This window comes from Lepidochelys kempii, chromosome 1 (assembly GCF_965140285.1).
Source record: "Lepidochelys kempii isolate rLepKem1 chromosome 1, rLepKem1.hap1, whole genome shotgun sequence".
NCBI classification, from domain to species: Eukaryota; Metazoa; Chordata; order Testudines; family Cheloniidae; genus Lepidochelys; species Lepidochelys kempii.
The window spans coordinates 10,450,974-10,478,916 of record NC_136380.1 but is presented as its reverse complement, the minus strand read 5'-3'; the positions used below and the strand labels follow the sequence as shown (position 1 = coordinate 10,478,916).

Genomic DNA, 27,943 nt, shown 5'->3' with positions numbered 1-27,943 from the left:
GGCCTGTAAGGCATGCAGTAGGAGAAAGAAGCCGTGCGTGGACAGGTCTAACATAACATCAGTTCTCCCCGCGCTGCTATTCCTGTTGGCTGAGGCTGGGCAATGGTTGCAGCGGTTTCCCTGCAAATATTTCGGTAAGGCTTGCTTTTCCGTTCTCTTGCCAACGCGCGGCACTTCCAAACCCACCCAAAGGAGAGATCTCTAGGGAATCTTTCATCCAGTCATGTGACAAATGTCAATTAAGCCTCAAATCCCACCCGGGAGGTTAGGTCAGGGTTAATATTCCTATTATGCTGGTAGGGAAACTGAGGCATGGATTATTTCAAAAGGAAATCCAATAGGTGTTGTGTCACTAGCGGAGGCAGGAATAGAGCCCAGGCGTCCTGACTTGTGACCCAGTGCTCTGTGTAAACGCCCGACTGCACAGCGGGGACAGAGGGGACACCGTGGTGCAAGTAGGCGGGATTGTATGGTACACCGTACCAGTAAAATATTTATAGCTGGTTCACATACTGGAAAGACACAGGAGGAGCAGAACGTGGGGAGGGCTGTGGTGTATTGGCAGAGCTGGACAGCACATCCCCATGCCACCACTTTGCTTGGCAATCACCATCCCCCCCACCACCACCACCGAAGGCTGCTAAGGCAGAATCCACAGCAGCCGCGGGGCACACCACTGCCTGCAAGCTCCCATTCCAGGCCGCTTCACGCCAGGCCTAACAAGTCCCTCTCTACATCCTCATATCAAATCCGCTTCCCAGGGTAGGCTCACAGACAAACTGCTGCATTTGTATGGTGTTCACAGCACAGACCCTCCCCAGAGCGTAAAACCCAACTCTCTACAAAGAGTGAGCAGGATAATGGGTCAGGAAATCAAAGGGTCTGCCGGGCTGTCCCAGCTGACTCCACAAGCAGCTATTGCTTTCCAGGGGCCCGAAGCAGCAGCCTGCATGTGCGTGTGGATGCGCACCCATGTATGTGTGATTGTATCTAGCCAGCAAGTTAAAGAAGTATGGGCTGGATGAATGCACTATAAGGTGGGTAGAAAGCTGGCTAGATTGTCGGGCTCAACGTGTAGTGATCAATGGCTCCATGTCTAGTTGGCAGCCGGTATCAAGTGGAGTGCCCCAAGGGTTGGTCCTGGGGACGGTTTTGTTCAATATCTTCATAAATGATCTGGAGGATGGCGTTGATTGCAACCTCAGCAAGTTTGCAGATGACACTAAACTGGGAGGAGAGGTAGATACACTGGAGGGTAGAGATAGGATACAGAGGAACCTAGACAAATTAGAGGATTGGGCCAAAAGAAATCTGATGAGGTTAACAAAGACAAGTGTGGAGTCCTGCACTTAGGATGGAAGAATCCCATGCACCGCTACAGACTAGGGACCGAGTGGCTAGGCAGCAGTTCTGCAGAAAAGGACCTAGGGGTTACAGTGGACGAGAAGCTGGATATGAGTCAACAGTGTGCCCTTGTTGCCAAGAAGGCCAATGGCATTTAGGGATGTATAAGTAGGGGCATTGCCAGCAGATCGAGGGACGTGATTGTTCCCCTCTATTCGACATTGGTGAGGCCTCATCTGGAGTACTGTGTCCAGTTTTGGGCCCCACACTACAAGAAGGATGTGGAAAAATTGGAAAACGTCCAGCGGCGGGCAACAAAAATGATTAGGGGACTGGAACGCATGACTTATGAGGAGAGGCTGAGGGAACTGGGATTGTTTAGTCTGCGGAAGAGAAGAATGAGGGGGGATTTGATAGCTGCTTTCAACTACCTGAAAGGGGATTCCAGAGAGGATGGATCTAGACTGTTCTCAGTGGTAGCAGATGACAGAACGAGGAGCAATGGTCTCAAGTTGCAGTGGGGGAGGTTTAGGTTGGATATTAGGAAAAACTTTTTCACTAGGAGGGTGGTGAAGCACTGGAATGGGCTACCTCGGGAGGTGATGGAATCTCCTTCCTTAGAGGTTTTTAAGGTCAGGCTTGACAAAGTCCTGGCTGGGATGATTTAGTTGGGGATTGGTCCTGCTTTGATCGGGGGTTGGACTAGATGATCTCCTGAGGTCCCTTCCCACCCTGATAGTCTATGATTCTATGTACATGAAGGGGGGAGTGTGGCAGGATATGTGTGAATTTTGTAATCTATTCCTCTGTGTGTGTGTGTGAAAGAGAGAGCATCTACAACATGTGAGATTGTATGTACATGACGGGGGCTTGTAGGGTGGAATGTAAGTTTCCTTATCTATTCCTCTCTGCGTGCCGGCGATCATATGATGGGTGGAAGCGTGGAGGGACATGTCAATTTCACGATCTGCTCCCGGGCCTGCGAGCACCCACCGGAGCGGAGATTGGGGATAGAGGCCGTGTGTCGGTTCACTTCTTTGTGGCTACTGCGTTGGCGCTTGACGGATCCCTGGGGTCCTCTAGACACAAGATCGGCCCCCAGAGGCACCCGACGCTCAGCCAGGTACGGCGATTACCAAAGCCAGTTTGCAGGCAGCCAGCAGGACGGCCTCATCCCCACAAGGACTGGCTGCAGGAAGCAGCTCCTTTCTTCTTGGGCGTGGTGCAAGGGTTATTCAGGCAGGGGTGAGGAGAAACCTGGTGACTATGGGTGTGCCAAGAGCTAGCACAAAGCGAAGCAAGGCTGCAGTGGTACCTGGGTTCTGGTTTCTCCATGCCGGGCTCAAAGTGAGGCAGGATTTCAGTGGGCCCCAGATTGTAATTTTCCCCTATCGTGATTGCTGCCGCCTTCCCATCTCCGCCTGCTCCAGTCCATCCCAAGCACAGCCGGGCCAATCCCCTCCTGCCGCCATCACAGTCTCTATACTGACTTCCCTTTGCTGTCTGCATTACGCTGAGTCTTCTCCAAACCTCCTCCTCCTCCTCTACAGCCAGCCCTTTCCTCTGCCTGCTCCCTTCTGTCCCCTGGTCCCCCAACCTGAGACGTTCTGTTCCCTCACCCTCTGCCCATGTGGCCAGACCACCCTGCCATGCTCAGCAGCAAAGAACAATTCAGGCTGAGTGGAATGTAGGTCACGGAGAAACAACAAGAAAGAACAAAAGTCAAGTCTCCAGGAGAGAGCGCTGTGTGTGCGTGTGAGAGAGAGCGAGAGAGTCTGCAGGGGCTCAGAGAACGTAAAGGCGCCGTGTGCAGAAAACAAAGGGCATCGTAGTCCTGTGGGGACAAGCACCCCAGATATTTATCAGATCCATTCATATTTTGCTTTACTCTCTGCTGGGATGGTACAAAGTGACCCGTTGCACTTTCTCGCTCACCTGCTCCCAGCACACAGCTCTGTTCAGGTGCAGAGGAGATTTGAGCTGGGATTCCCAGGGAAGCCTACCAGTTGAAAGTCAATGGGAGTGAAAATGCCAGCTCAGGGTTTAGGTTACTGCTTGTAAGCTGCCCCATGAGATGCCCTGGGACATGTGGCTGCTGGCCGTTATCCCAGCGGGAACGAAACAGTCCCTGCAACAGGAGTGCAACTGGAACTTGTGAGCTACCCCAGAGCAGGGATTTGGGGATATGAGCTGCTGCCCGTGGGGAGAGCATTTCTCACCCCGGACGAGCTGTTAATTGCCTGTGAAGATAACAGTGTAATTAAAAAGAACAGGAGGACTTGTGGCACCTTAGAGACTAACCCATTTATCTGAGCATGAGCTTTCGTGAGCTACAGCTCACGTCATCGGATGTGCTTAAGCTCAAATAAATGGGTTAGTCTCCAAGGTGCCACAAGTCCTCCTGTTCTTTTGGCGGATACAGACGAACCCGGCTGCTACTCTGAGAAGTGTAATTAGAGAGGTTCTGTGGAGCCACTTGGTGGTGTCAGCTGGCACCTCAAATTGAATTGCCTTGTTAGACTGCCCCCCCTCCCCTGGTAAGGCAACGCCCATCTTTTCATGCCCTATGTATAACTATGCCTGCTACCGTGTTTTCCACTTCGTGCATCTGAATAAGTGGGTTTTAGCCCACGAAAGCTTACGCCCAAATAAATCTGTCAGTCTCTAAGGTGCCACAAGGACTCCTCGTTGTTTTTGCTGATACAGACTAACATGGCTGCCCCTCTGAAACCTGTCAGCTTGGGCAGACAGTTCTCCACATGTGGCCAGGCAAGTCATACCTCCGCTAAGGCCCAGCCCCACCCTTGTGGAGGCATTTTCAGGGACCCATCACCAAATGTGTTTTTCTTCACAGCCCCTTGGGAGGCAGGGTGGTATCCTCACGCCCATTACCCAGAGGGGGAACTGAGGCAAAGGCGGCCTAAGGGCCGCTTGACAAAGATATCAAGGTGCTTGCAAAGAGGGGCCTGGGGAGATTTTCACAAGCACACCAGCCCCGCTGGCTACCTGGCCCTCAGCAACTTGCCCAGAGTCATGCAGGGCGTCTGTGGCAGAGGTGGGAATTTAACCCTAGTCTCCCACGTCCCAGGCTGGCACCCTAACTGGGCCATCCTTCCTTGCTGTGGGCAGCAGGGCAGCCAGGCTCTCTTGTGTGTCGATTGCCAGGGCAGCATCAGCCCTCACCCGTTTCCCCTCCCTCAGGCACGTGGAGCTTGCCAGAGCTTTTCTGCTCGGGGAATTCCCTTCAGGGTGGGAGAGGCCCTGGTAGCGGGGGGCTGTGGGAGTCCTGGTGCCAGGGAGGAGAAAGGCAAACGGCCTCCACAGACAGACAGGGCAGATCTCAGGGGATGCATGAGCTCTGTGGGTTCCCCCTGCTTGCTCCCAGGGGGGCCGCCTGCTGCTCAGTGCCCTCAGAGAACCATCTGGGAGGACTGAGCAGGGATGAAACCTGCCGTGTCCTAGGAAAATCCAACCGGTTTCTCTACGAGTTGCTCCTGATGCCTCAGGCCCCTCTAGAAATGCCGGGGGTGTTTGCTCCTCTAGGGTTCTAGGCAGGACTGGAACCAGTCCCTGCGGGAGGGGATGCCAAACAGCCCAGCCTCCCTACTACCTAAGAACATCAGAATGGTCTTACTGGGTCAGCCCAAGGGTCCATCTAGCCCAGTGTCCTGCCCTCCCACAACAGCCAATACCAGGTGCTTCAGAGGGAATGAACAGACCAGGGCAATTACCGAGTGACCCATCCCCTGTCCTCCAGTCCCAGCTTCTGGCAAACAGAGGTTTAGAGACGCCTAGAGCATGGGGTTGCGTCCCTGCCCATCTTGTCTAATAGCCATTGTTGGACCTGTCCTCCATCAACTTATCTAGTTCTTTTTTGAACCCCGTTACAGTTTTGGCCTTCCCAACATCCGCTGGCAATGAGTTCCACAAGTTGACTGTTCACTGAGTGAAGAAATACTTCCTTTGGTTTGTTTTAAACCTGCTGCCTATTCGTGTTATTGGGTGACCCCTGGTTCTTGTGTTACGGAAAGGGGTAAATAACACTTCCTGATTCACTGTCTCCACTCCAGTCATGATTTTATAGACCTCTGTCATATCCCCCCTTAGTCATCTCTTTTCCCAGCTGAAAAGTCCCAGTCTTATTAATCTCTCTTCATGCAGAAGCTGTTCCCTACCCCTCACCATTCTGGTTGTCCTTCTCTGTACCTTTTCCAGTTCCAATATACCTTATTTGAGATGGGTGACCAGAACTGCGCGCAGTATTCACGGTGTGCGCCAAGCCAGGGGAAGCTCGCCCTTTTCTCTTCAACCTAGCAGGACCTTCTCCCGAGGGCCCAGCATGAGGGATGTTCTGTGCCAAGGATACATAACCCCCCCCACCGACACCCACACACTGACCCGCACCAGGTACGGAGACCCTCCATCCCTGCTGCCCTGGCACACTGGGTAAGGTGCTGCCCCCCCACACGGTGGGTATGATGCCCCCCACTGACACACTGGGTACAGCACCGCCCCCCCGCACACACACTGGGTATGGCGCCACCCCCCCACAAACTGGGCATGGTGCCACCCCCCCACACACACACTGGGTACGGCGCCCACACACACACAGCGGGTACAGTGCCGCCCCCCCCACACACACACACTGGGTACGGCGCCCACACACACACAGCGGGTACAGTGCCGCCCCCCACACACACACACACTGGGTACGGCGCCCACACACACACAGCGGGTACAGTGCCGCCCCCCACACACACACTGGGTATAGCGCCACCCTGCACACACGCTGGGCATGGTGCCACCCCCCACACACACACTGGGTACGGTGCCACCCCCCACACACACTGGGTACGGTGCCACCCCCACAAACTGGGCATGGTGCCACCCCCCACACACACACTGGGTACGGTGCCACCCCCCACAAACTGGGCATGGTGCCACCCCACACACACACACACACTGGGTACGGTGCCACCCCCACAAACTGGGCATGGTGCCACCCCCCCACACACACACTGGGTACGGTGCCACCCCCCACAAACTGGGCATGGTGCCACCCCCCACACACACACACTGGGTACGGCGCCACCCCCCACACACACTGGGTACGGCACCCCCCACACACACACACACTGGGTATAGCGCCACCCCGCACACACGCTGGGCATGGTGCCCCCTCCCCTCCCCCGTGCACGCACACACACACAGGGTACGACGCCTCCCCGCCACATACAAACACACACACTGGGTACTACGGCATCCACACACACACTGACACGCTGGGTACAACGCCCCCATCCCCTGCACACGCACACGCACACACGCACACGGGGTGCAGTGCCTTCCCCCCCATACACACTGACACATGGTATGGCACCCCGCCCCCCCACACACACAGACTGACACACTGGGTACAGCACTTCCCTTCCCCGCACATGCATGTACACACACGGTACGGCATCTTCGCCCCCCCCCACATACACACTCACACACTGGGTATAGCGTCTACCCCACACACACACACATACACACTGACACACTGGGTATGACCCCCCCCACACACACACATTGACACACTGGGTATGACCCCCCCCTCACACACACACATTGACACACTGGGTATGACCCCCACACACACAGGGTATGACCCCCCCACACACACACACACTGACACACTGGGTATGACCCCCACACACACAGGGTATGACCCCCCCACACACACACACATTGACACACTGGGTATGACCCCCCCCTCACACACACACATTGACACACTGGGTATGACCCCCACACACACAGGGTATGACCCCCCCACACACACACACACATTGACACACTGGGTATGACCCCCACACACACAGGGTATGACCCCCCCCCCACACACACACATTGACACACTGGGTATGACCCCCACACACACAGGGTATGACCCCCCCCACACACACACACATTGACACACTGGGTATGACCCCCACACACACAGGGTATGACCCCCCCACACACACACACATTGACACACTGGGTATGACCCCCCCCCACACACACACATTGACACACTGGGTATGACCCCCACACACACAGGGTATGACCCCCCCCCACACACACACACATTGACACACTGGGTATGACCCCCACACACACAGGGTATGACCCCCCCCCACACACACACATTGACACACTGGGTATGACCCCCCCCCCACACACACACACACTGGAGTTTGGGGTAGCCCTCACTTGTGAATGCCTCCCCCATGAGTAACTCCGTGTATCTGGGAATGAATCAGCCCCTGGGGTCACTGCCCCGGGAACCGAGCCCCACTGATGCAGCCTTCCTGGGCTCCGGCTCCAGCAGTAACGGGGGCAGGGGGCTCTGTGTCCCCTGACTGGAGAGGTTACCCCCAGTCTCCCACAGGCACTGAGGCCTCCAGTCTCCCACTGGGCAATCCTGCCCCGATAGGATCCAGTCCGGGCCCAGCAGCTGGCCGTGTCATCCTGAACTGATAATGTATATGGGCCAATGCCGCCGTCCCCCACTGGGTGGAATCAGAACTGCTCAAGTGCGTGTCACTCCCCCTTTACTGCAAATGGCCACGAGAGAGTCTCCTTTAGCTTAAGCACTTGGGGGAAAAGACGACCCAGGTTCTAGTCCTGTTGCCCCGTGGAGGTCAGAATGGCCATGATGCGGACCCTAGTGACAGCCGCGACCTCACAGCTGGATTTGTTAATCGCTGTGCTCCTGAGGTGTTTGGACCCTAACACCCACCCTCTCCTCGTGTGTGGTCGCGGAAGGGGTTACAAGAGACATCCCAGCCTGACTGGCCCTGCACAGACTCGAATCAGCTACGTCAGGGCAGAGGAAGCCCAGCTGTCTCGGCTCGATGGAAGGAGTGTGAGACGGTCCCTTAAGTACCTTGGGCATAAAGGATTCAGTCCACAGAATAGTGCCGCAGGGAGGGAGGCAGGGTGCCCCAAGCCTACAGGCCGCAGAGTTCGGCTCTTCTCAGCACAATAACCTCAGTGACTCAGTTTCCCCAGGTGCGATGGCACTTTCCTCATGGGGGAGGGGACGGTTGGGCAGCTGAACTTGCCCCAGCTTGGTCTCCAGCGGAGAGCAGAGAGAGGCCAGGGGAGCTCAGGTGCTTGGAGCAACATATGGGAAGCAACGGCCCCTTAAGTACCTGAGGCCTAAATTATTACTCACAACACAGCAGTGCAGAAAGGGGGTCCCGGTGAAAGGGAAACCTGTCAGGAGAAGAATCCTATTCCTTCCCTTAGCTTAGTGACTACAAAGCATCAGGCTGGACAGCCTTCACCCTTTCCCTCCCATGGCTGGAAGGAGAGTGTGTGTTTGTGTACATATACACACAGGCTACCTGCGGGGCTGGCTACGAGGGCTGGCCCTGTGTTATCAAAGGGTTTAAGAGCCACGCAACCATCGGATCTCACCCAAGGTTCTAGTCTCATGGGAAACTGAAAGAGTCTTTCGGACCTTGTGTACTTCTCGTTGCTGACTAGTTCTTCCAGTTCGTGGAAACGGATCCCGCTAGCCATAGTGTGTGTGAGCACGCATACACACAGGTACCAACACCCTGTGCTGGATGGACTCTCAACTGCTCCAGTGTGTGGCTTAGGCCCTACACTGCTAACAGCGAAAGGAAAGTCTCCAGTCTACCCCTTTTTATTTCAAACACAAAGGGGGGAACTTTCAAAGGCATTTCCATTTGTGCCTTGAAAATTTCCCTCAGGCTGAACTTTGGGATCCAGTCTGACAGTTCCTCGGTTGCATCAACGAACACATCCATCAGGTCGGTATAGTCACGCCAGTAGAACTGCTTTCAGGGCCTGGCACAAGGCCCTCTCGTGTTTATAAAAGCACCTAGCACAATGGGGCTCTGGCCCACGACGGAGCCTTCTACGTGCTACCGCAATACACATAAATAATAATGCAACGTATGGTACTTCTTAGCAAGGAACTGCTGTGGGACGGCAGTCCCGAGATGGGCAGGTCTGGGGTTAGAAATTAGGGTAGTCTCCTTTTCCCACACTGTTGTGTAGTGTTGTTATGAGCTGTTAACCAGCTGCCACAATCCCACCCCAGAAGTGGCTGCATTTCAGTTATGAGTAAAACAACAGGTGCATTTTAGTTATGGGTGAATCAATTTTTAGGTGTATAGAATAATCCACTGAGGGAAAAGGACCTGGAACCGTTACCTGGACCTAATTTTTGTGGCTGGCCTAGCTCCTAAAACCTCTGCACTCTGAGATGAGGACACATTGTACACATATATAGTAAGAGACAGTCCCTATTCTAGAGCTTGCAAGGAGTGGGTGGGGAAAAGGGAGGATTCTTATCTGCATTTTGCAGGTGAGGAAACTGAGGCATAGAGAGGCGCAGTGTCCAAGGTCATATAGGGAGTCTGTGGTAAAGCCACGAATTGAACTAACAGCTCCTAAGTCCTAGACCAGCGTCTTAGCCACTGGACCATCCTCCCTTGAGGAAGAGGAGGAGGAGGAGGGGCAGCGCTGGGAGGGGATTTTGAAACATGCACCCGGATCCAAACCTATGAGCATCAGGTCCGGCGTGGGAAGCAGCAGTGAAGTTCAAGTTGCCCAGGGCTGATAGCTGTCCCCGGGAGACTCTCCCCAGCACCAACTCCAAACACCCACTACAAGGCCCCTGGCCAATGCCAGGTGCCCCAGAGGGAATGAACAGAACAGGGAATTATCAAGTGATCCATCCCCTGTCGGCCATTCCCAGCTTCTGGCCAAGCCAACTGGGTAATGCTGCACATGCTGCTGAATGAGGGCCACATGAGAGCCATGGCTCACCACAACATTGCCCAGCGAGCCAGCAGCACCTCACATGAACAGGAAGTGGGGGGTGACCATTAACCCCCTCCCCAAAGGGACCCCGCCATGGCACAGCCCTGCACGCTCCCAGACGAGACGGCAAAACCCCAAACCACGCCAGACAATTGCAGGGACAGTGTTGTGTCCATCTGCTCTCACTGACCGGGCCATGAATCTAAACGTGGCCTGGAGCCAATCAGCCCTGATCCCCTTTGCTTTGTGTTCCGGAGAGATCAGATGGGAAAGCTATTGCGATTTGCAGGGGGGGGCACGGAACCAGTTTCCCCAGACCCCCCAGCCAGCAGCTGTGCAATCCCTGACTGAACAGGGGAGCCAGCCCTGCTCCCCCAGGCAAGAGACCAGCAGGGGCTTGGCTCCGAAAGGAAATCAACATGCACAAGGATTCCTTAGCAGCCCACACTGCCCTGGACTGGGTCCAGGCAAAGCCCGAGCTGGGAAATGCAGCCCGCCCCTCAAAAATGTGACCACCTCCCAACTGCCCCAGCATGTCAACAACCCCAGCAAACAGCCCGGGAGAGGGAGCTGCGCGTTGCAAAACCGCCGCCGGTCTATTCGTCTCTTCCTCGGGGAATCAGGCCAGGGAGAAAACCCAAAGGAGGCCACCCACTTTTGAAAAGTCCAGTTTTTCCAGCCTACGCTGTCTCATCTCCCAAGGGCTGGAGCTGCAGCGCTCCAGTCGAACAAAGCGACGTACGCTGGGCACCCTGGCTAGCGGCAGATGCCTACCGAGAGCGAGAGCCCAGGATAATGTGTGATTCATTGGGCTATTAATGTGCATTAGGTAGAGAACGCCTCATCTGAGAGCGGACTGCTTGGAGTCTGCATTCTCTCTCCTGTGCCATTAAATACCACACACAGCTCTGCAGCTCTGCACACAAAGCAAATGCCTAGATCTCCCCCCCGAAAAAATCCTAGTGGATAGAAATGCACTGGGATTAGCAGGCTGAATGACAGCTCCTTAGCGGTATCTACAGTCCAGCAAATATCCAAATAATGCAAGAGCAAGAATCACCATCTGCAGCAGAATAACCCACATTGCAAAAATATATATATTAACCAACCTGGTTCCTTTGTCTCCCATGGCCCAGGCCAACCTTCCAGCCACTTGTCAGGGAGTCAGAGAAGGAGCAGAGAGGTGTGGAAAATTACTAGATGTTAATTTGGAGCCAAGGAAGCGGTCTCTTTCGGCAGGAACTGCTGCTCGCGCTCTCACCCACACAAACCCCAGCTGCAGACGACGCAGCGAACTCCACGGGGCTGTCGCCTTCCTCCGTGTCTAATAACAACAAGGCGGCTGGGCGTGTGTCCGTCCAGCTCTGAAGTGCCTTTGTTTCTGGAGATCACAGAATGGAACAGACCCAGCTGTTGTGCACGGATGTAAAACCAGCCATGAGATTACGGGCACAGGCGGGAATCCAAGGCACAGGGACACACACACACACACACAGAGGATCCCTTAGAGGGAGGTTGCTCTCAGACACGGCTGCTCCATCTCTCCCACTGACAGCTTCCCCTCTTGCTTCTAGGGAGAGAGATCCACCCTCGCTCGGCTCTGAGCAACACTGCCTCCTACTCCAGGCTTGCACAGCTCAGGACGGAGCCGTACACAGCTGCTGCAGCCAGTGTGGGGAACAGGCTCAGGCAATCATCATCATCATCATCTCCACTCCAGCTGCCCAGAGCTGCGTGAGAGCAGGGGGCTGGCTCTGCTTGTGGCCTGTGAACTCCAGAGCGTGTGTGTGCTCGGCAGCTGGCCAGGTTGCACATTTCCACGCAGGGGAGTTTGGGTTTCCTGGAAATGCTCAGTGACCCTTCTCTTTCTGATGCCAGACAGCTGGGTTTGGGTAGAACCCATCCCACTCTGGCTGCTTGGCTTGCAGGACAATGCACAACCGGTCTCACTCCAGCGCTGCCCCCGGAACTCACCCCCGGTCAGCGTCTTATTAACAACCACCTTTCCCTGCAGCACACTGCATCCAAAGGGCTTTACTGAGGAGAGACTGGAATTGCTCCCCCTCCCCACAGCTGAAATGCAGCCACCTCTGGAGTGGAACATGGCTACCGCAATACACGGCCTCCCAGTGCTTCACAAAGCTCTCCGCCTGGGGAAAGTAGGTGCCTTGTAACCAGCACTGGCTTCTAATTTGGGTGCAGGTCAGAGCTCCCTTCATGCTTCGGGCGCACATCCGAGCTTCAGTCATGCCATACCGGAATGTACACGAACACAGAGTGCGTCACATCCCCCTCTAGTGAATACAGCCTACCACTGCTGCCAGCGGAGGGAGTTACTCCTTTAACGCAAGCAGCAGATGTCAGCCGTGTGGTGTTTGAGGGCCTGGGTTTCAACCCTCCCGATGACTCCTGGCTTTTGCACAGGTGAGCAGAGATGCTACAGCCCCTGTCCCTCTCGCCCCCTGCTGGCCTGATACAGCCCGTTTATTCACCTACTAGGCCCGGGCTGGGTAGGCCGAAGGGGGAAGCCTTGGTGGGCATGGATGCAGCCACATGAGTCCATTAGATAAGCTTCAAACAGTACAGTGACGCGTAATGGACCACATCTGAACAGAACAAGTTCAATGCGCCTTTAGGAGACAATGGAAAAAAGGAGGGACTAGGTCACCCAGTCTGGCCTCCTGTATATAAACCCAGCAACCCAAATCAGAGCAACGTATTACAGCCCACAGGAGACTGGACTACGCCACAGGCAGAGAACAGGAGGCTCCAAGGTGCACCAATGCCCGAGGCCCCTGCCATGGCGGGGAAATAATTAAATGAGACATACCCCGATGATAGCGAGTGACCTGCCCCCACATGCTGCAGAGGAAGGAGAAAAAAACACCCCCAAAGGTCAGTGCCCATGTGACCTGGGGGGAATCCCTTCCCGACTGCACACAGGGCGATCAACTAGCTCCTGAGCACATCAGCAAGAACCAGCCAGGCAAGCACCAGAGGTCTTTAAAGGTCTCGCTTTAATTCTCGAAAAGGACAGCAGTGGCCCGTTCTTGTGCGCGCGGTTTGAGAACTGCTAGCCCAGTGTGAAGAGCTGCTCTCCAGTGAATGAAGGGCTACTGGTGTAGCTGAGTGGTTAGCTAAAGTCAGAGGGTTTGGGGACGGGGCCACTTGATCCTTCCCACAGGCAGGAGGCAAATCTCCATTTCTCAGGCAGATGCTGAAGCTATTCAAATATCCCGAGCTTGACTCTCCTCAGCTCCCCGCAGTATTACAGACCGGGGCTCTCTTCCCACAGAAGATGTTTATTTTCTGCACAAAGTGAGTACCAAAACATTTTAGGCTGAAAACCCCAAATATTTCCGTTTCCCAGATCAGTCTACATCACCCATGATGCACCTCAGTCCCCCTTCTTGCAGAGGGGAGGCATTGCATCATGGGAGTCCCTGGCTCTGAGGCATGATGGGCGATATAGCCCAGCTGACGGAAGAACCACAGCTAGCTCCCATGAAAGTCAATTTTCAGCCAGGCCTCGTTACAAGGATACAACAAGTGGGGACAGGCTCTGTCATTTACTATGCCTAGAGCACAATGGAGCCCTTGACTTGGCTGAGGCCCATAAGAGGCTTTGGCAGAGGTACGCTGTTAATCAGGTGTGAGTGGAGAACCAGCCCTCACCCAGCTGCATGTGTATGAGGGAACCCTTTGCAATAATATCAATAATCTTTAAAATAATCTCTTTCCACTGCCGTCATCTGTTTCCTTTATTTCCATTTCACTCCCTTTGGCTGATGAAGCCAGACTGGTCAGTTTCACTTCCTGGTTCTCATGCACTAATTCTAACAACATATGGTTAAATTCCACTCACCCAGGTGGAGCTCTGACTCTGTGTAAGAGGGAAGCATTCGGGCCTTTGTGCTTAGACCTGGAGACCCTCAACAACAAAACCTTTTGACTTGACACCTGCAGTGCACTGAGCTGATTAGGGTGACCAGATGTCCCGATTTTATAGGGACAGTCCCGATTTTGGGGTCTTTTTCTTATCTAGGCTCCTATTACCCCCCAACCCCTTGTCCCGATTTTCCACACTTGCTGTCTGGTCACCCTAGAGCTAGCCTATGCAGTCCTGTGTTCTCATCACCCTCTCCCCAGGGATCGCTTGGTACATCCACTTGTCAAGTCTTGTCTTAAATTAGATTTAGTGCAGGGACCATCTCTTCCTCTGCAGGTGCACAGTGCCCAGATTAACAAGGCCTCCGGCCACTACTGCAGTGCCCAGAATAGCACTTTTCTGCCCTGGATCTCAAAACCACTTCCCCCGCATGACCGGCCTGGAGTCACTTGCAGGGCACGGAACGGAAGCAGGGTCCTAACTTCCAGTCCCGTCTCTCTTCACTGAGCCCCCGTGCACTGGTGTTTGGGTTCACAATGCAGCAGATGAGCACTACTTGCAACCAATCACAAATCCCCGTGTGTTCATAGACAACCTGGAAGCCACCTCTCGTCAAACAAGGGGAGAGCAGGGTTCACTTAGGGGCCGGCTGGCCATGGCTCCGCAATCCCAGAATCCTGCGGTAGCCTTATCGGGCAACCTGAGGGGCTGGCGGCCAAGTTACAGTCTCCAGGTTCCCATGGTCGGACAAGGGCAAGGGAACAGTTGGGGGACCCGGGCCCTCCCTCTCCAATAGGTCCCAGGCCAGGGCCCGAGGGGGAAGAGGTGAGAAGAGTCTCAGACCCCTCTAGCTGATACCACAGACCAACCTCCCCTTGGCGACTTCCTACCTCCTCTGTTCTCCCCGCGGTTTCGGTCATGGTCACGGCACAGCGGAGGGTTGCTCAAGCAGTCTAAATTATTCAGACAATCGGGGCTTCCCCAGCCCCCGTCCCAATGTGCAGTGATTCCTCTTTGTGGGGGGGAATGGAAGGGGAAAAGGGGTCAGGCACCTGGTCGGGCCGTACCCACAGCCCAGGCCCCACTGTGGATTCCTCTGTCCCAGAAGCTACTGATTGGCTTCCTACCCACAGACAGCCTCTCCATCACAATCCCCCAGCTTGCCTGCAGCGTCCCCTCTTAAGCAAGTCCTCCATATGCAGCACGCTCTGCAGCTGCTTGATCGGCCCAGGCCTGCTCCATCACCCCCGTAGCCTTAGTGTGGGTCTGCAACCTGCATCACGGAGGATTTGTACAGTCTCGAGATGTGGCTCAGGCCCCAGAGTTTGGTTCTAGATCTGAACTGTCCCAGAGCCAGGGGCTCCATACAGCTTAGGGTTGGAATGCCCATTGTGTCTTCTTAGAGGGTCTTCATTTCTTACAAAACCCAAAGCCAAGATGTTTCCTCCCTTCATTAGCAGGCTGCAGAAAAAAGGAAACATATTCTCCTAAAGTAGCCAGCAGTCCCCACCCCGCAGATGCCTGCCATCCATTTCACAGCAGCGTCAGCTGCTCTCGGCGTGATATCCCCGCCTGAGAAACAGAAGTGTCCCATGACGAGTCAGCAAATTGTCAGGTCAAGCACCCAGCTCCCTCCTTATGTGGAGTCAAATCATCAGACCTGGGGCTAAGGCCAAAGCTATTTCATCCCGACAAAGTCACAGCAGAACTCGTTGCTGTGGAGTCGCAAACGCTGCTAAAACCAAGGAGCTGTTCAGCCTCCCGAGCCATTGTCCTTTGGGGGTTGCAGGTTTTTACAGGAGTTTTAGGCCAGTGACAGATTAACCTGCCCCAGTCGCTCCCCCGATGGCACCCACTCCTTCCACCTCGTAGGGCTGCATTTTATTAATGATCTCGACAAGGCAACAAGTCGTAAGCCGACAAAGTTTGCAAATGGCCCAGAATTAAGGCATGAGCCAAAGCTAAGTGAAGTCCATGGCCAGGCTTCACTTTACTTCCAAAGGTTTTGGATCAAACCCTTATTTCGGTGACTTGACACCGGAGAAGACTGAAGAACTTCAGAGGGACCTATCCAAGCTCAGTGAATGAGCAACATCATGACAAGTGAAATCCAATGCTGGCAAATGCAAAGCAATGCACATGGGAGGGAATAAGCTCAACTAACCACTCAGGGAAAGTGGCCTGCACATCACCATCGACATCTCCATGAAAATCTCTCTGCTCAGCGTGCAGCTGCAGGCAACAGAGCAGACACAGCATTATGACATGTAAGGAATGGGGGAAAAAATGCTGAAAAAGTTCTATGGAGCAATTTGGGACATAAGATTACGCTGAGAAGGGCACTTAGAAAAGGTGCAAGGGAGAACCAATCCTGCACTGGCAGAGGCTGCTGCTCCACCAGGCTTTTCCATCTCTAAATCTAAATTATTAGAGGCCCAGCGAAGGGATAACAGCACCAGTCCAAGAAGGGCCACGACATTGGACTAGACCAACCACTTGGTCTTCCGAAAATGTCCTTTGCCCGTAGACTGTAAACTCTGGGGTGGGTAGTGCTATAATAAAGTTGGCTGAGATCTTGGCTAAGTCACAGAGTCCTGTTTACTTGCGGGAACCAAACCGGCTGTGAGCCAGGCAAAGAGGACTACGGGAGAAAGGAGTCACCGTGCATCCATCAGCCAGCTTCCGCTGCTGTGCCGTATGATATTGTCTGGGCGGGCGTGTCTGAGCACGGCTGCCTTTGGCAGGCTGGAACCACTCGCTGTCGGTCCTTGGGGTTTTACTGTGGACAGAGATCCTGCTCTAGCTCACGGAGCAGGGCCCGATGCTTGTGCAGCCGGAGGAGCTGGCATCCTGAGCAGCCCTGCCGGGGGAGGTGGTACAGCCACGTTCCAAGGGCCTACAGCTTGGATACAATATCGTCTCTCTCCTGGGTGGCTGCAGGCTGTCAGACTCACTGACTTAGCCAATACAGACAGTGTCACAGGATGCTGAGGCAGCGTGAACCAGATGCCAGGGCTCTGAACTGAAGGTCAGGAGACCTCGGTTCTATTCTCATCTCTGCCCCTGACCAGCTGTGTGACCTCCCCCCATATCCATTTCCCAGCTTACCCTGGGAGCATCTAATCTATTACCTCCCACTAGGCATCCATGCAACTGCCAGGACAACAGGGCCCTGATCTCAGCGGTGACGGCAGTAAAAGAGCAGTAACTTATCCGAGTTCACAGCTAGCCCTACGGCATCAGGGACCATCGCTCTGCAGAAAAAAATGAAGCCTTCTTTTTAAAGATAAACCATTTGCAGCTTCCCTGCCCCGCTGTTCCCTCACTAACGGGCTGTCCGGCCTGCTCCCATTATCTCTTCCTCCTGCACATCCGTAGCATCCTGTTCTTAACCCTGCTCTTTGCAAGGTCACTTTCGATTCCGCCCTACGACGCTTCTGTTCTCCGTCACGTTTAAAGAGCCCAGCGTTGGACCTACAGCGTGAGGCGCAATGGCAGCCCATTGGAGGGAGAAAATTGTCCCCATGAAGGGCCGGAACCAGGGAAGGGCATTTGGCTTAACCACATACTGGAGAATTAGCTCTCTGGGCTCAGTTTCTTTTCCTTCCAGATAGAGCGGGTAAGTTACTGGAGTCTAAATTTGGGAAGACTCGGGGCTGCACTCCTGGAGTGACAAGGAGATGCGTCACATTCTAAAAGGTGAAACAGCTGCCTTGCAAGTCAGGACTTCTGGGTCGCGGTTTCCAGTGTAGCCACCTCCTTGCTGCGGGAGCTCCCATCGCTCACCCGCATCAAGCCTCAGTTCATTTGTCCCGCAGCGAACTAGCATGGCTGTGTGTTGGCAGGTCCACATGGTGCCCTCTGCTTGGTGGAAGCAGATCGGTTTAACTGAGAGTCACAGGCCCCATAGTTGGCCAGGGTCTCCCAGAGAGTCTGCGGCAGAGCTAAGAATTAAACTGTATCTCCTGTGTCCCAACCCAGCACACACTCCCCTTTCAGAGACACTCTGGGGTGCATTTCAGAGGGTCTGCTAATAGGTTTCCTGTCTTGACTGAATGTGCTTCCCCAGCCTGCCTCAGCTGTATAGGACCAGGCCCTTAAAACATTTGCAGAGAAGCTGCTGGACAGCCCGAGCAGCATTATCCTCCATCGACCACTCGCCAAGGACCACTGGCGAGAGATGTACCCAGTGTCCTTCCCCAAAAGACAGAGGCTGATAAACGGGGTGCCTTGGAACAGCTCCCTTGGGAGATCATGAATTCCCTTCCTAGTTATTAGAAGATCCCCATTTTTAAAGCTTCTGGCTAAGGTTAGTAGGGGGCCATGGCCAGCTCAAGGGGCTGGAGGTGGCTGCAGAGTGTTTCACCTACAAACTAGACATTCAAATCCTGCCCTGGTGTGCTGGCTGGAAGTAATTAGTGTCCAATGGGGTTTGGTGGTTCTCAGTCCACATCACAGCAATCACCATCCTCTTTCAGATGAAGTGGAATCTGGTCTTTGCGTAGGAACTCTTACTTGTATAGGACCTTATTGTCATAATCAACAGCACTCAGGGGGAAGCGTTTTCCCTTTAGGATCATTGCTAGTCCCACCCTTTATTTCTCTTCCTTTCTCTGCTTCTCTCCCTCTTCCCTGTCTTTGCCTTTCTTCAGTTCTTCCTTCTGCATTTGCTTCCCTGCAGCAACTCCTGTCACTTTCCCCGTGGCAGTCCATATCCTTATGTTCACCACTTTCACAAAACTATGATAAATCTTGTACAACATAGGCCTTGTGAGGTGTCATTTGAAAACTCATAATTTTCTGATTATTATTGTCCTGCTAACATATGTGTGGCAACATTGTATGTAAAGTTTTAAGATTCTACTGTATGATGTTATTAAGGCAGGTTCCAAATCTGGCAACACAGCCCAAACCAGTTCCTCAGAGACAAAAGGCAAATGGACTCCTCAGCCAGGTGTCAACAAATCAAGGAAGAGGGGTGTGAGTGAGAAATTTACACAAGATGATTCTCAAACAAGAGAAATACTATAAGAAGGGAGAACAGAGGACCCAAATCACCTCTCTCTCCTCATCTTTACTCACAGCATCAACAACGTTTGAAAGACAAAGAAAGCATCATTGAACTGGGGGAGAAAACAGCCAGACTGCCGTGATCATGTGGTGAGAAAAATCTTTTTGCTTTAAGTTCACTTAGCTTGTTAAGTTAGGTATTCATTTGAGTTTTACCTTTTATTTCTTTGTAACCAAATCTGACTTTTATGCCTCCTTACTTGTAATCACTTAAAATCTATTTTTCTGTAGTTCAATAAACTTGTTTTATCCAAACCAGTGTGTGTGTGGATTGAAGTGTTTGGGAATCTTCATTTGAGATAACAGTGTTTGTGCATATCATTTTGTATTAATGAAAAGATGGACTTTCTATGAACTTGTATTGTCCAGGAGGGTGCTGAGCAGTACAAGACACACATTTCTGGGGACAAGTCTGGGACTGGGAATTTGCTGGTGTCACTCTGCAATGTAATGGAGGAGTGGCTGGCTAGGACACTCATATCATTTAGCTGGGAGTGATTTTGCATTCTGGAGGTTGTGTGTGGTTGTTCTCCCAGCAAAGTTCAGCGTGAAAGGTTCGAGTGCTGAGAAGCCACAGCTGTTCAACTGTCCAGATTGTACCCAGGGGAATGCCACACCCCTCTCCCATTTGCTAATATTTCGTTTTCACCATAAACTTCTGAGTCAGTTGGGCAGGGAACTCTGTACTACTCCGAGCCATTGTCTGAGCCTGTCTGCAGACTCAGGAAGGCAGCACGGCATCAGTTGTGCTTGGGAACTGTAGCACTGTAAGCAGGAGGGCTAGGACCGTAGGTGTTGATTTTTAAATGCAAGCTGAGATTCTGTAGCACAGGGCTCTGCCATTCAGGAAATTCACCCGGGGGTGGGGGGTGTTTGACACCCTTGGCTAAGTGGCTCTGCCAACCTACATCTCTGGGCTCCTTCCCTTCCAGCTCCCCTTTATAGCCATCACCACTCCCATTTTCATACCACCCCAGCTGCTTGGAGTTTTCTGCTCCTCCCATACCAACTTGTTAAGAGCAGCACACAAGAAGCCATTGGGTGTGCACACCAACTTTATTAAACCTAAAGCCGGATGAACAATGCAATACACCCTACACCTCTAGGCCAATAGATGCTGCTAATAGATCTTTCTCATCAAGCCTTTCCGCAGCGCTGTATCCCTCTATGCGCCCCAATCGGCGATTGGCCCTGCAGCTGCTGGGGTGTGTATCTGAATCCTGGGCTCTGTCTGATGTAACCATCAGCAAGAATGATCTAGGTCTGGCTTTGAGTTCATACGAAGCTGGAGCTGGGGGGCAGAATGCATGCACCAGTCTCGGCCAGGCCAGGATTGAGAGAAACCCTGCCTAGTGACACTACGCAGTGCAGACGGGGTTAGCCTGGGAGCCCAAGAGACCCGGGGTCTGGCTATCCTCAGCAGCCTCAGGAGAGAATCCCCACACGCAGACCCAGCGGCAGGGCCATGGCGCGGCGTCTGCTGACTGAGCAGTGGACTTTTCACAAGTTGCTTCCTGCCCAAGTCCAAGTCGTCTCCTCAGCCTCCAGCCCTGCGAGGGCCCCAGGAACGGCGAGAGCTGCCTCCGGGGCTCACTTCCCAAGGACAAAGCCATGTGTAAGAGGGAGCCAAACCCCCGTAACATAACCAAAGGGGTTCCACAGGCCCTACCTTCTCTCCCCTGCCTTCCCAGCGCTCTCTACATACCCCAGCTGGAATGGGCCCTGGCTGCACATGGCTCTGCACAACGGGCTAGTCACTGGGCAGTCATACAATGTAGCTGGGACTGGAGTGGGTGAGGGGAGATTTGATTATTAACCCCCAGTCCCGGGTCACCGACAGCTACTCTCCTTTCTTCTCCCCCAGCTGGGTCCCAGCTGAGTGACCAGCAGATCCGGTGCCCTGCTCCGTAAAGAGAGAAGGGCCAAGGACTGGGACGCCAGGGATGGGCAGCTGCTTCCATACCACATGTGGTATAAAGGCAGTGAGTCGCTCGCAGTGCATTCCCACTGCAGGGGAGCAAGCGCCCAGGAGGAAGAGGGTAACAGTCGTGTCCTAGAGTCAGCCGCCTGCCTGGAATTGATCTGCTGATCTGGAACAGCTGCCTTCTCTAGGTCCGGTGTCCCTAGCCTCTGTTTGCCAGAAGCTGGGAATGGGCGACAGGGGATGGATCACTTGATGATTAACCTGTTCTGTTCATTCCCTCTGGGACACCTGGCATTAGCCACTGTCGGAAGACAGGACACTGGGCTAGATGGACCTTTAAGTCTGACCCAGTCTGGTCATTCTTAAGTTCTTATGGTACAATCTTCTTAAAGATACAGTCCCTGCCTTGAGGTACACTGTGGGCGGGCAGCCTACCTCTGGCTGCAGACATATGCCACTAGGGGTGGGTGCAGCACTGTTAGCCTTACAACGGGCCAGCTAATGGACAGAAATGAAAGACTTTGGGGCAGGACAGCAACGCTTCTTTGGGAAGAGAGACAGAGCTGATAGGGCCCTACGTCAATGTCTTTACACTGGACCTAGATGAGGCCTGAAAGCCAGGGAGAAGGAAATCAGGGGCTAGCCCCAGCCTCCGGGGAGAGCCGCTTCTCCTGTAACACCCACGAGAACTAGCCAATGAGCAATGGCTGTGCTGAGCGGCGGATGGGGAAACCGATGTTGTTATAAGAGGAAAAACCATTCAGAGGATCTGGAGCCATCCAGTTGGACACATTTCTACCCCATGTACCTGCAGCATGGCACCGCTGCCCTCATGCTGCCTCCCCTCTCACCATGGGTTCCTGCCCTGGAGACTTTACAGTCCAGTTTGTACCCAGATGTAGTTGTTTCTCTGTCCCGCGCCAGCTTGGTTTCCTTTGTTCACCAGGGACCACATCCCATATGGAATGCTCGACAACACAGCGCCATCAAGTGGCTGACCGGAGCATTGCCAGTGGACACCACCACCTGGGCAGGGAAGATTTGTTGACCGAGATGTTGTCCACGGGGAAGGGCCTTCCCCCACCGCCCCACAAATCAAGGTGCTTCTGGAAAAAACGGCTGGCATTTAGCCTTTGTAAAAAATTGTATTTGAATAGCCACAACGATTCCAAAATATATGTTCAATTCATTGTTTTTAAATGGTTGAAAGAAATTATTTAACGAGAAATATAGGAGAAAAAGATGGGTCAGGTCTGAACACTTTGAAACAAAACCCTTTTGCCATTTCAGTGTTAACATGGAGCCAGAATGGGTGGAAAGCCATTAGCGTGTGCAACAGTGAGAGATGTTGCCAGAGCAGGAAGAAAATAGGTTTTGTCTTCACGTGTCAGTGGAGCACAGGGCTGTCCAGACCATCTCTGTTAAGGGATCTTCTGAAGGGGGGAACATGGAGCCTTTCAGCACCTGTTGGTTACAAAGATGTGGACACCTGACCATTGAGAACTAGACTGAACGAAAACTCATTTCATTTAGGGTCCCTATTAGTCCTCAGATAGTAACACCCTTCAGTCACTGCACACCTGGGATGTTATCCAGTCTTACCGCTGATCTCTTGAAAGGCTTCATCTCCATTACTGATGTGAACCAGTGTTTAGAGCAGGGGTGGGCAAACTACGGCCCGCGGGCTGGAGCCGGCCTGTCAGGTCTTTGGATCCAGCCTGTGGGATTTCCACCCCCGTGGTGCTGAGGGCCCCATGCCACTCCCGGAAGCAGCCGGCACCATGTCCCTGTGGCCCCTGGGGGAGGTAGAGGGCTCCGTGTGCTGCCCTCGCCTGCAGGCACCGCCCCCTGTTGCTCCCATTGGCCGGGAACGGGGAACCACGGCCAATGGGAGCAACGGGGGGCCGTGCCTGCAGGTGAGGGCAGCACGAGGAGCCCTCTGCCTCCCCCCCTGCCCCCCCGGAGCTGCAGGGACGAGGTGCCAGCCATGGCACGGGGCCAGGGCCAGGGCAGGCAGGGAGCCTGACTTAGCCCCACTGTGCACCGCTGCCACCCCGGAGCTGCTCCAGGTAAGCAGTGCCAGGCCGGAACCAGTACCCCGAACCCCTCCTGCACCCCACACCCCAACCCCCTGTCCTGAGCCCCTTCCCGCACTCTGCACCCCCTCCTGCACCCCAACCCCTTGCCCTGAGCCCATCTGGACTAGATGATTCTGAGAGTCGCAATGCCACAAGCAATCTACAGGCACAGCAGGAAGTGGGGCTGAAATCTCATCTCTTCCAGCTCCGAACTTTTTAAACTGTCTTCCATTTAAAGTGTCATTCCAATAATGACATTCTCAAGGTAATTGTCTGTTCCCAGCACCTGGGAATCAGTGACAGGAGTGAAGTTTGCCATCAGTGGCAGATCACATTTAAAAAGAAAATAACCCCCAAGCCCATTTTCATTGAAAGATCCAGGGAACGCTCCGTTTGCAGGCAGAGACAGACCTTGAAGAACGAGAACTCTGAGCGTCCGGGGCGCGTTGCTTTTCTTCGCTGCTGTGATTGTTAAACAAAAGCCAAGCGGCTGGAGATGATTCACTCTGAGCTGGGAGGGCGTGGGTGGGAAACACAATGCAACTGCAGTCCCTGGTGTGCTGTAGCCACAGCAAGCTGGGTAGCAACGAGGCCCTGGATGGGGGGCAGGGGGAGCGGTCTGCAGCCACTGAGCGGAAAGAAGGTGGGTGCGGGTGGATGTATGTGGGTTTGGGTTTGTGCACTGGGAGCCAGCTGCATCCCCGGCGATAAATCCCCATGCTCCCCACGCAGGCTCCGACCCGGGGGATCTACAAGTCACAGCAGCAAGTGGGTGCCAGGGAAGCTGAAGGGGTGAAACCAGGCTGGGCCAAGGGAGAGGGCTAACTTATACCTACACAGTCTTACCTGTTACGTGCCTCTCCCCCCAGCCCTGAGCAGCTAAGACAAGATCACCGGCAGTGCAGAAGGGGCCGCAAATTACACCTCAGTGCCTGGCAGCAGTGTAATGATCAGGCTGGACCAAGGGAAGGTTGCATCAACTTAGACCCTAATTCAGCCAGGGGGATCAGGCGTGGGAAGGATACAGAAGTCAGTTTTCTGAAGCTTGGAAATCCCCCTGCAAATGCTGTTTCTGCCAAAGTAGGGCTGTCGTCCTGTTTCCAGGAGGGCACTGCCCCAGTTCCTTTTGTTACCCAGCAGGGAGATTCTGTCCACGCCAGGCTCAATGATCCAGCTCAGGAGAGCACCAGAGATCTGTGGCTGCACACAGCCCCCTTCCCATGCTCATCTTGGGTAAAAAAACCACATGCAGGTGACAGGCACTGGATTGGCAGCTCTGGCCATCCACAGAGCAGGGGTCCAGCAAGTTGTCAGATCGCCCTGGGCTCAAAGGATCCCCCTGCAGTACAATCTTCAAGCCCCACTGAGTCCCAGGGCTCTGATGTATGCCCTAGTGTAATGATGCCCTATGTCTGGTTGCATCGGAGGGAACCGAACTCAGGACCTAGCATACTAAGAACAGGAGTCTTTACTGCTGGAGTGAGAGGACCGGGTCCGTTGGCTAGGAGGCAGTAGCAGACAGCCCTGGGTGCACGGGCTAGCCACTGGGGGAAGAAAGAGGCAGCAAAGAGACAGCCTGTTCGCATGGGTTACCAACATTCAAACTCCCTGCCCACTAAGGACTTGACGGAGTCAAGACTCATTTCTACAGGCCAGACACTAACGAAGGCTGGATTTGGACAGGTGCCTGAAAGGAGAACGACTTTGTAGCCCAGTTCTGCGAAATACCTTCCTCCTCCCTGCCCTTGTGCACTGAGATCTACGGGGAAAATTATCAATCCAGGATGGGAAACCCAACCGAGTTAGCACCTAGGAACTGCCATGATACAGCAGCCAGCTAATCTGGCCTCCTGTGTCCAATGGTGCAAAGTTAGCAGGGCGAGATGAACTGGTGAGCGGCAGACAGACAGTTCTATCGATTTCTCTCTGACACACACGCACACCTGAGGGGGGTGAGGCTAGAACCATGGTTCCTAAGCTCGAGGTAAAGGAGAACTCCTTTGGCTGCCCGCAGGAGTAGGCCCCTTATCCTGTGTGGGTGAACCACTGGAGGGCAATGTCCCACCCACGTACAGAGCTTGAACACTGTTGGTGTATACAGAAAAGGTGTTTTCAGGAATAGCCAGCAAGAGCCACCCTTCAAGATTCACATTCGCAGAGCAGCTCACGTATATGTTTCAGCACCAGCAAGCTAGAGCCCAAGGTAACTTGCATCCCCGCACTATTCCCTAGGAGCTGGGCTAAGACATTTGACTCATTTCATACAACTCTGAAATGGTAACAGCTGGCCACTTCCCCACACCCGCAGAGCCAGCCAGCCCCCTACCAAAGCCACTTAAGCAGAGTCTTGTCCTGAGCTTAGAAAGCCAGCCAGTTATTCCTGCCAGGCGGTTATAAGGGGCAGCAAGATCCCCTTTGGTGGAGGATTTGGGTCTGAATTCAAAGTTAGAACTGACTCAGCCCTCGAACAAGGGTAAAAAGAGATCTTCAGCTCATTCGTTTGATCAGCCGTGCTGCCCCGAGCTGAGAACTGGAAACACTCCCAGGAGAGTCGAGGCTCATGGGAACGGAGACCAGCAAGGGAAGCAAATGCCATATTTTTTCCAATGGCTCGTTTTCAACTGCGCTCCGCACCCAGCCGCTGGACAGGTGTGACAGCTGGGGCAGCTGGCGAGAACCTGGCCCCCAGGGCTTTCAGTTCAGTGTGGGATTTGGGTGGAGGTCGGCACTGCTGCTCCAGGATGCAATGGGGAGACGCCCTATTTAGGCAGTTCTTTCTGCATTGCTTGGCCCATCCCTCATTTCACGGTGACTGCAAGAACTTCACCACCACACAGTTCTAGGGCGCTCAATTCTGCTGTGCCCAGACTGGATCCGAGCCGAGGCCCGTCTATCCCAATGTCCCGTCTCCAACAGTGGCCAGGACCCGCTGACTCAGAGGTAAGTACAAAAAGCTCCACAGTAGAAAAATCTGACCCCCGGGAGTCCCTTGGGAGACTCACCCTAACCTCTGCCCGCCCCCGTCAGAGACTGGTACCAGCACCCTGACGTCCCTCCCCGCGCCAGAGACCTGCCAAGTCGCTGATGTGACACGTGACACGACTGTGCTTCCCTGACCAGCACGCTGCCCTGCCAACGTGCCTCATGCCCGGGCCAGGGGACAGTCACAGGAGGAGTGGGGCGTTCCAGGGTCCAAGGCCAGACCTGCCAGGGGTCTGGAGCAGTGGGCAAGGCTAGGGCACGCAGCCTCACGGGAGGGGGAGCACGAGCAGGCAGGATGAAGCCTGGCATAGCAGGGAGCACGGCGGGGCAGGTTTAGAGGGACACTGGCAGGGTTCACAAGGAGCCTGACCAAGCAATAGGAGTCTTTCCATTAGGCTCTGGATCAGACCCACCCTGCTCATCAGCTAGGCACTGTTGGCCCCTCACTTTGGGGCTGACTGCCCAGCAAACAAGGACTGATTTCTGTTTCCCCTCCACCATGCCCCCATCCTCTCCAGTCTGGTCAGGCATTTATGCGTCTACTTCCTTGTACATTTCTCCTGCCCCTGCCACTACGCCTTTTGCCTGGCTCCGCACAGACCCCACCCCCTGGTTCTGAGACTTTCCAAATCCCTTTTCCTCTTCCTGTCTGCATCCTAGGACTGGCCAAAGGGCCTCTTCCCAGTGGGAGACAGGCCAAGACACCCTGCATCTGCTGAGCTTCCTGCCCCTCAACGTACATGATCTCTGCTGCTGTGCACATCAGCTGGGACCTTTCCGGAGAGCTTGGTTTGTAGCACCTCAAGGCCCTAACCTGGACCCGGGATCTTAGCTCTTATCTGCTGGGGGCGTAAGAGAGAGTCCCTGCCCTTTACAACCGAAACAGACAGAGGATGTATCATTCTGCTCAAGTTGGAGATTGGGAATCAGGCAACAGGGGGGTTAAGCGATTTGCCCGAGGCCACCTAGCAAACCTATGGCAGTGCCAGGAATTGAACTCAGGACTCAGACTGACACTAGAGAGTTAGGCCTTGTCTACACTAGTCAGTTGTAGGGCTGTAAGGGCACCAGTACATAGTTATATCAATACAACCCTCTCGTGTGGATGCAGTTATATGAGTACAAAGGTGCCCTATCCTGGTCTAGCTATTCTAGGGTTGCCAACTTTCTAACCGCACAAAAACAATCACCCTAGCCCCGCCCCTTCCCCGAGGCCCCACCCCCCCCTCACTATATTCCCCCTCCCTCCGTAGCTCCCTCTCCCCCACCCTCACTCACTTTCACTGGGCTGGGGCAGGGGGTTGGGATGCAGGAGTGGGTGAGGGTTCTAACTGCAGGTGTGGGCTCCAGAGTGGGGCCACAAACGAGGGGGTTCAGGGCTGGGACAGGGGGTTGGCATGCAGGGGGCTGAGGGATCTGGGGTGGGGCTAGGGATGAGGGGTTTGGGGTGCAGGAGGGGGCTCTGGGTTGGGGGGAGTCTCAGGGCTGGGGCAGGGGGTTGGGGCTCTGGGTTGGGGTGCAGGCTTACCTTGGGCAGCTCCCGGTCAGCGGTGCAGTGGGGGGGCTAAGGCAGGCTCCCTGTCTGTCCTGGCACTGTGCTGTGCAGCACCCCAGAAGCAGCCAGCTGCAGGTCCGGGTCCTAGGTGCAGGGGCCAGGAAGCTCCACGTGCTGGTTTCACCCACAGGCACTGCCCCCCAGCTCCCAATGGCTGGTTCTCGGCCAATGGGAGTGCAGAGCTGGTGCTCGGGCGGGGGGGGGCGGCGCACGGAGCCACGGAGCCCCGCCACCGAGGAGCCGGACCTGCTGGCCGCTTCCAGGGCGCAACGCGG

The 27,943-nt window shown here is 54.3% G+C and overlaps 1 protein-coding gene across 4 annotated transcripts in view; it reads right to left on the bottom strand.

Moving 5' to 3' along the window:
* Positions 1 to 11,940, bottom strand: part of ARRB1 (arrestin beta 1) — a 182,488-nt gene extending 170,548 nt beyond the window's left edge. For 2 of the 4 annotated variants that reach the window (XM_073333850.2, XM_073333860.2), the window contains exon 1: positions 11,280 to 11,936. In XM_073333850.2, coding sequence (XP_073189951.1) covers positions 11,280 to 11,299 — 20 coding nt within the window. In that variant the 5' untranslated portion in view covers positions 11,300 to 11,936. Of the gene's footprint in view, positions 1 to 11,279 lie in introns of all 4 variants that reach the window. The other 2 variants (XM_073333877.2, XM_073333868.2) reach the window with 2 other exon arrangements.
* Positions 11,941 to 27,943: the final 16,003 nt, after the last annotated feature.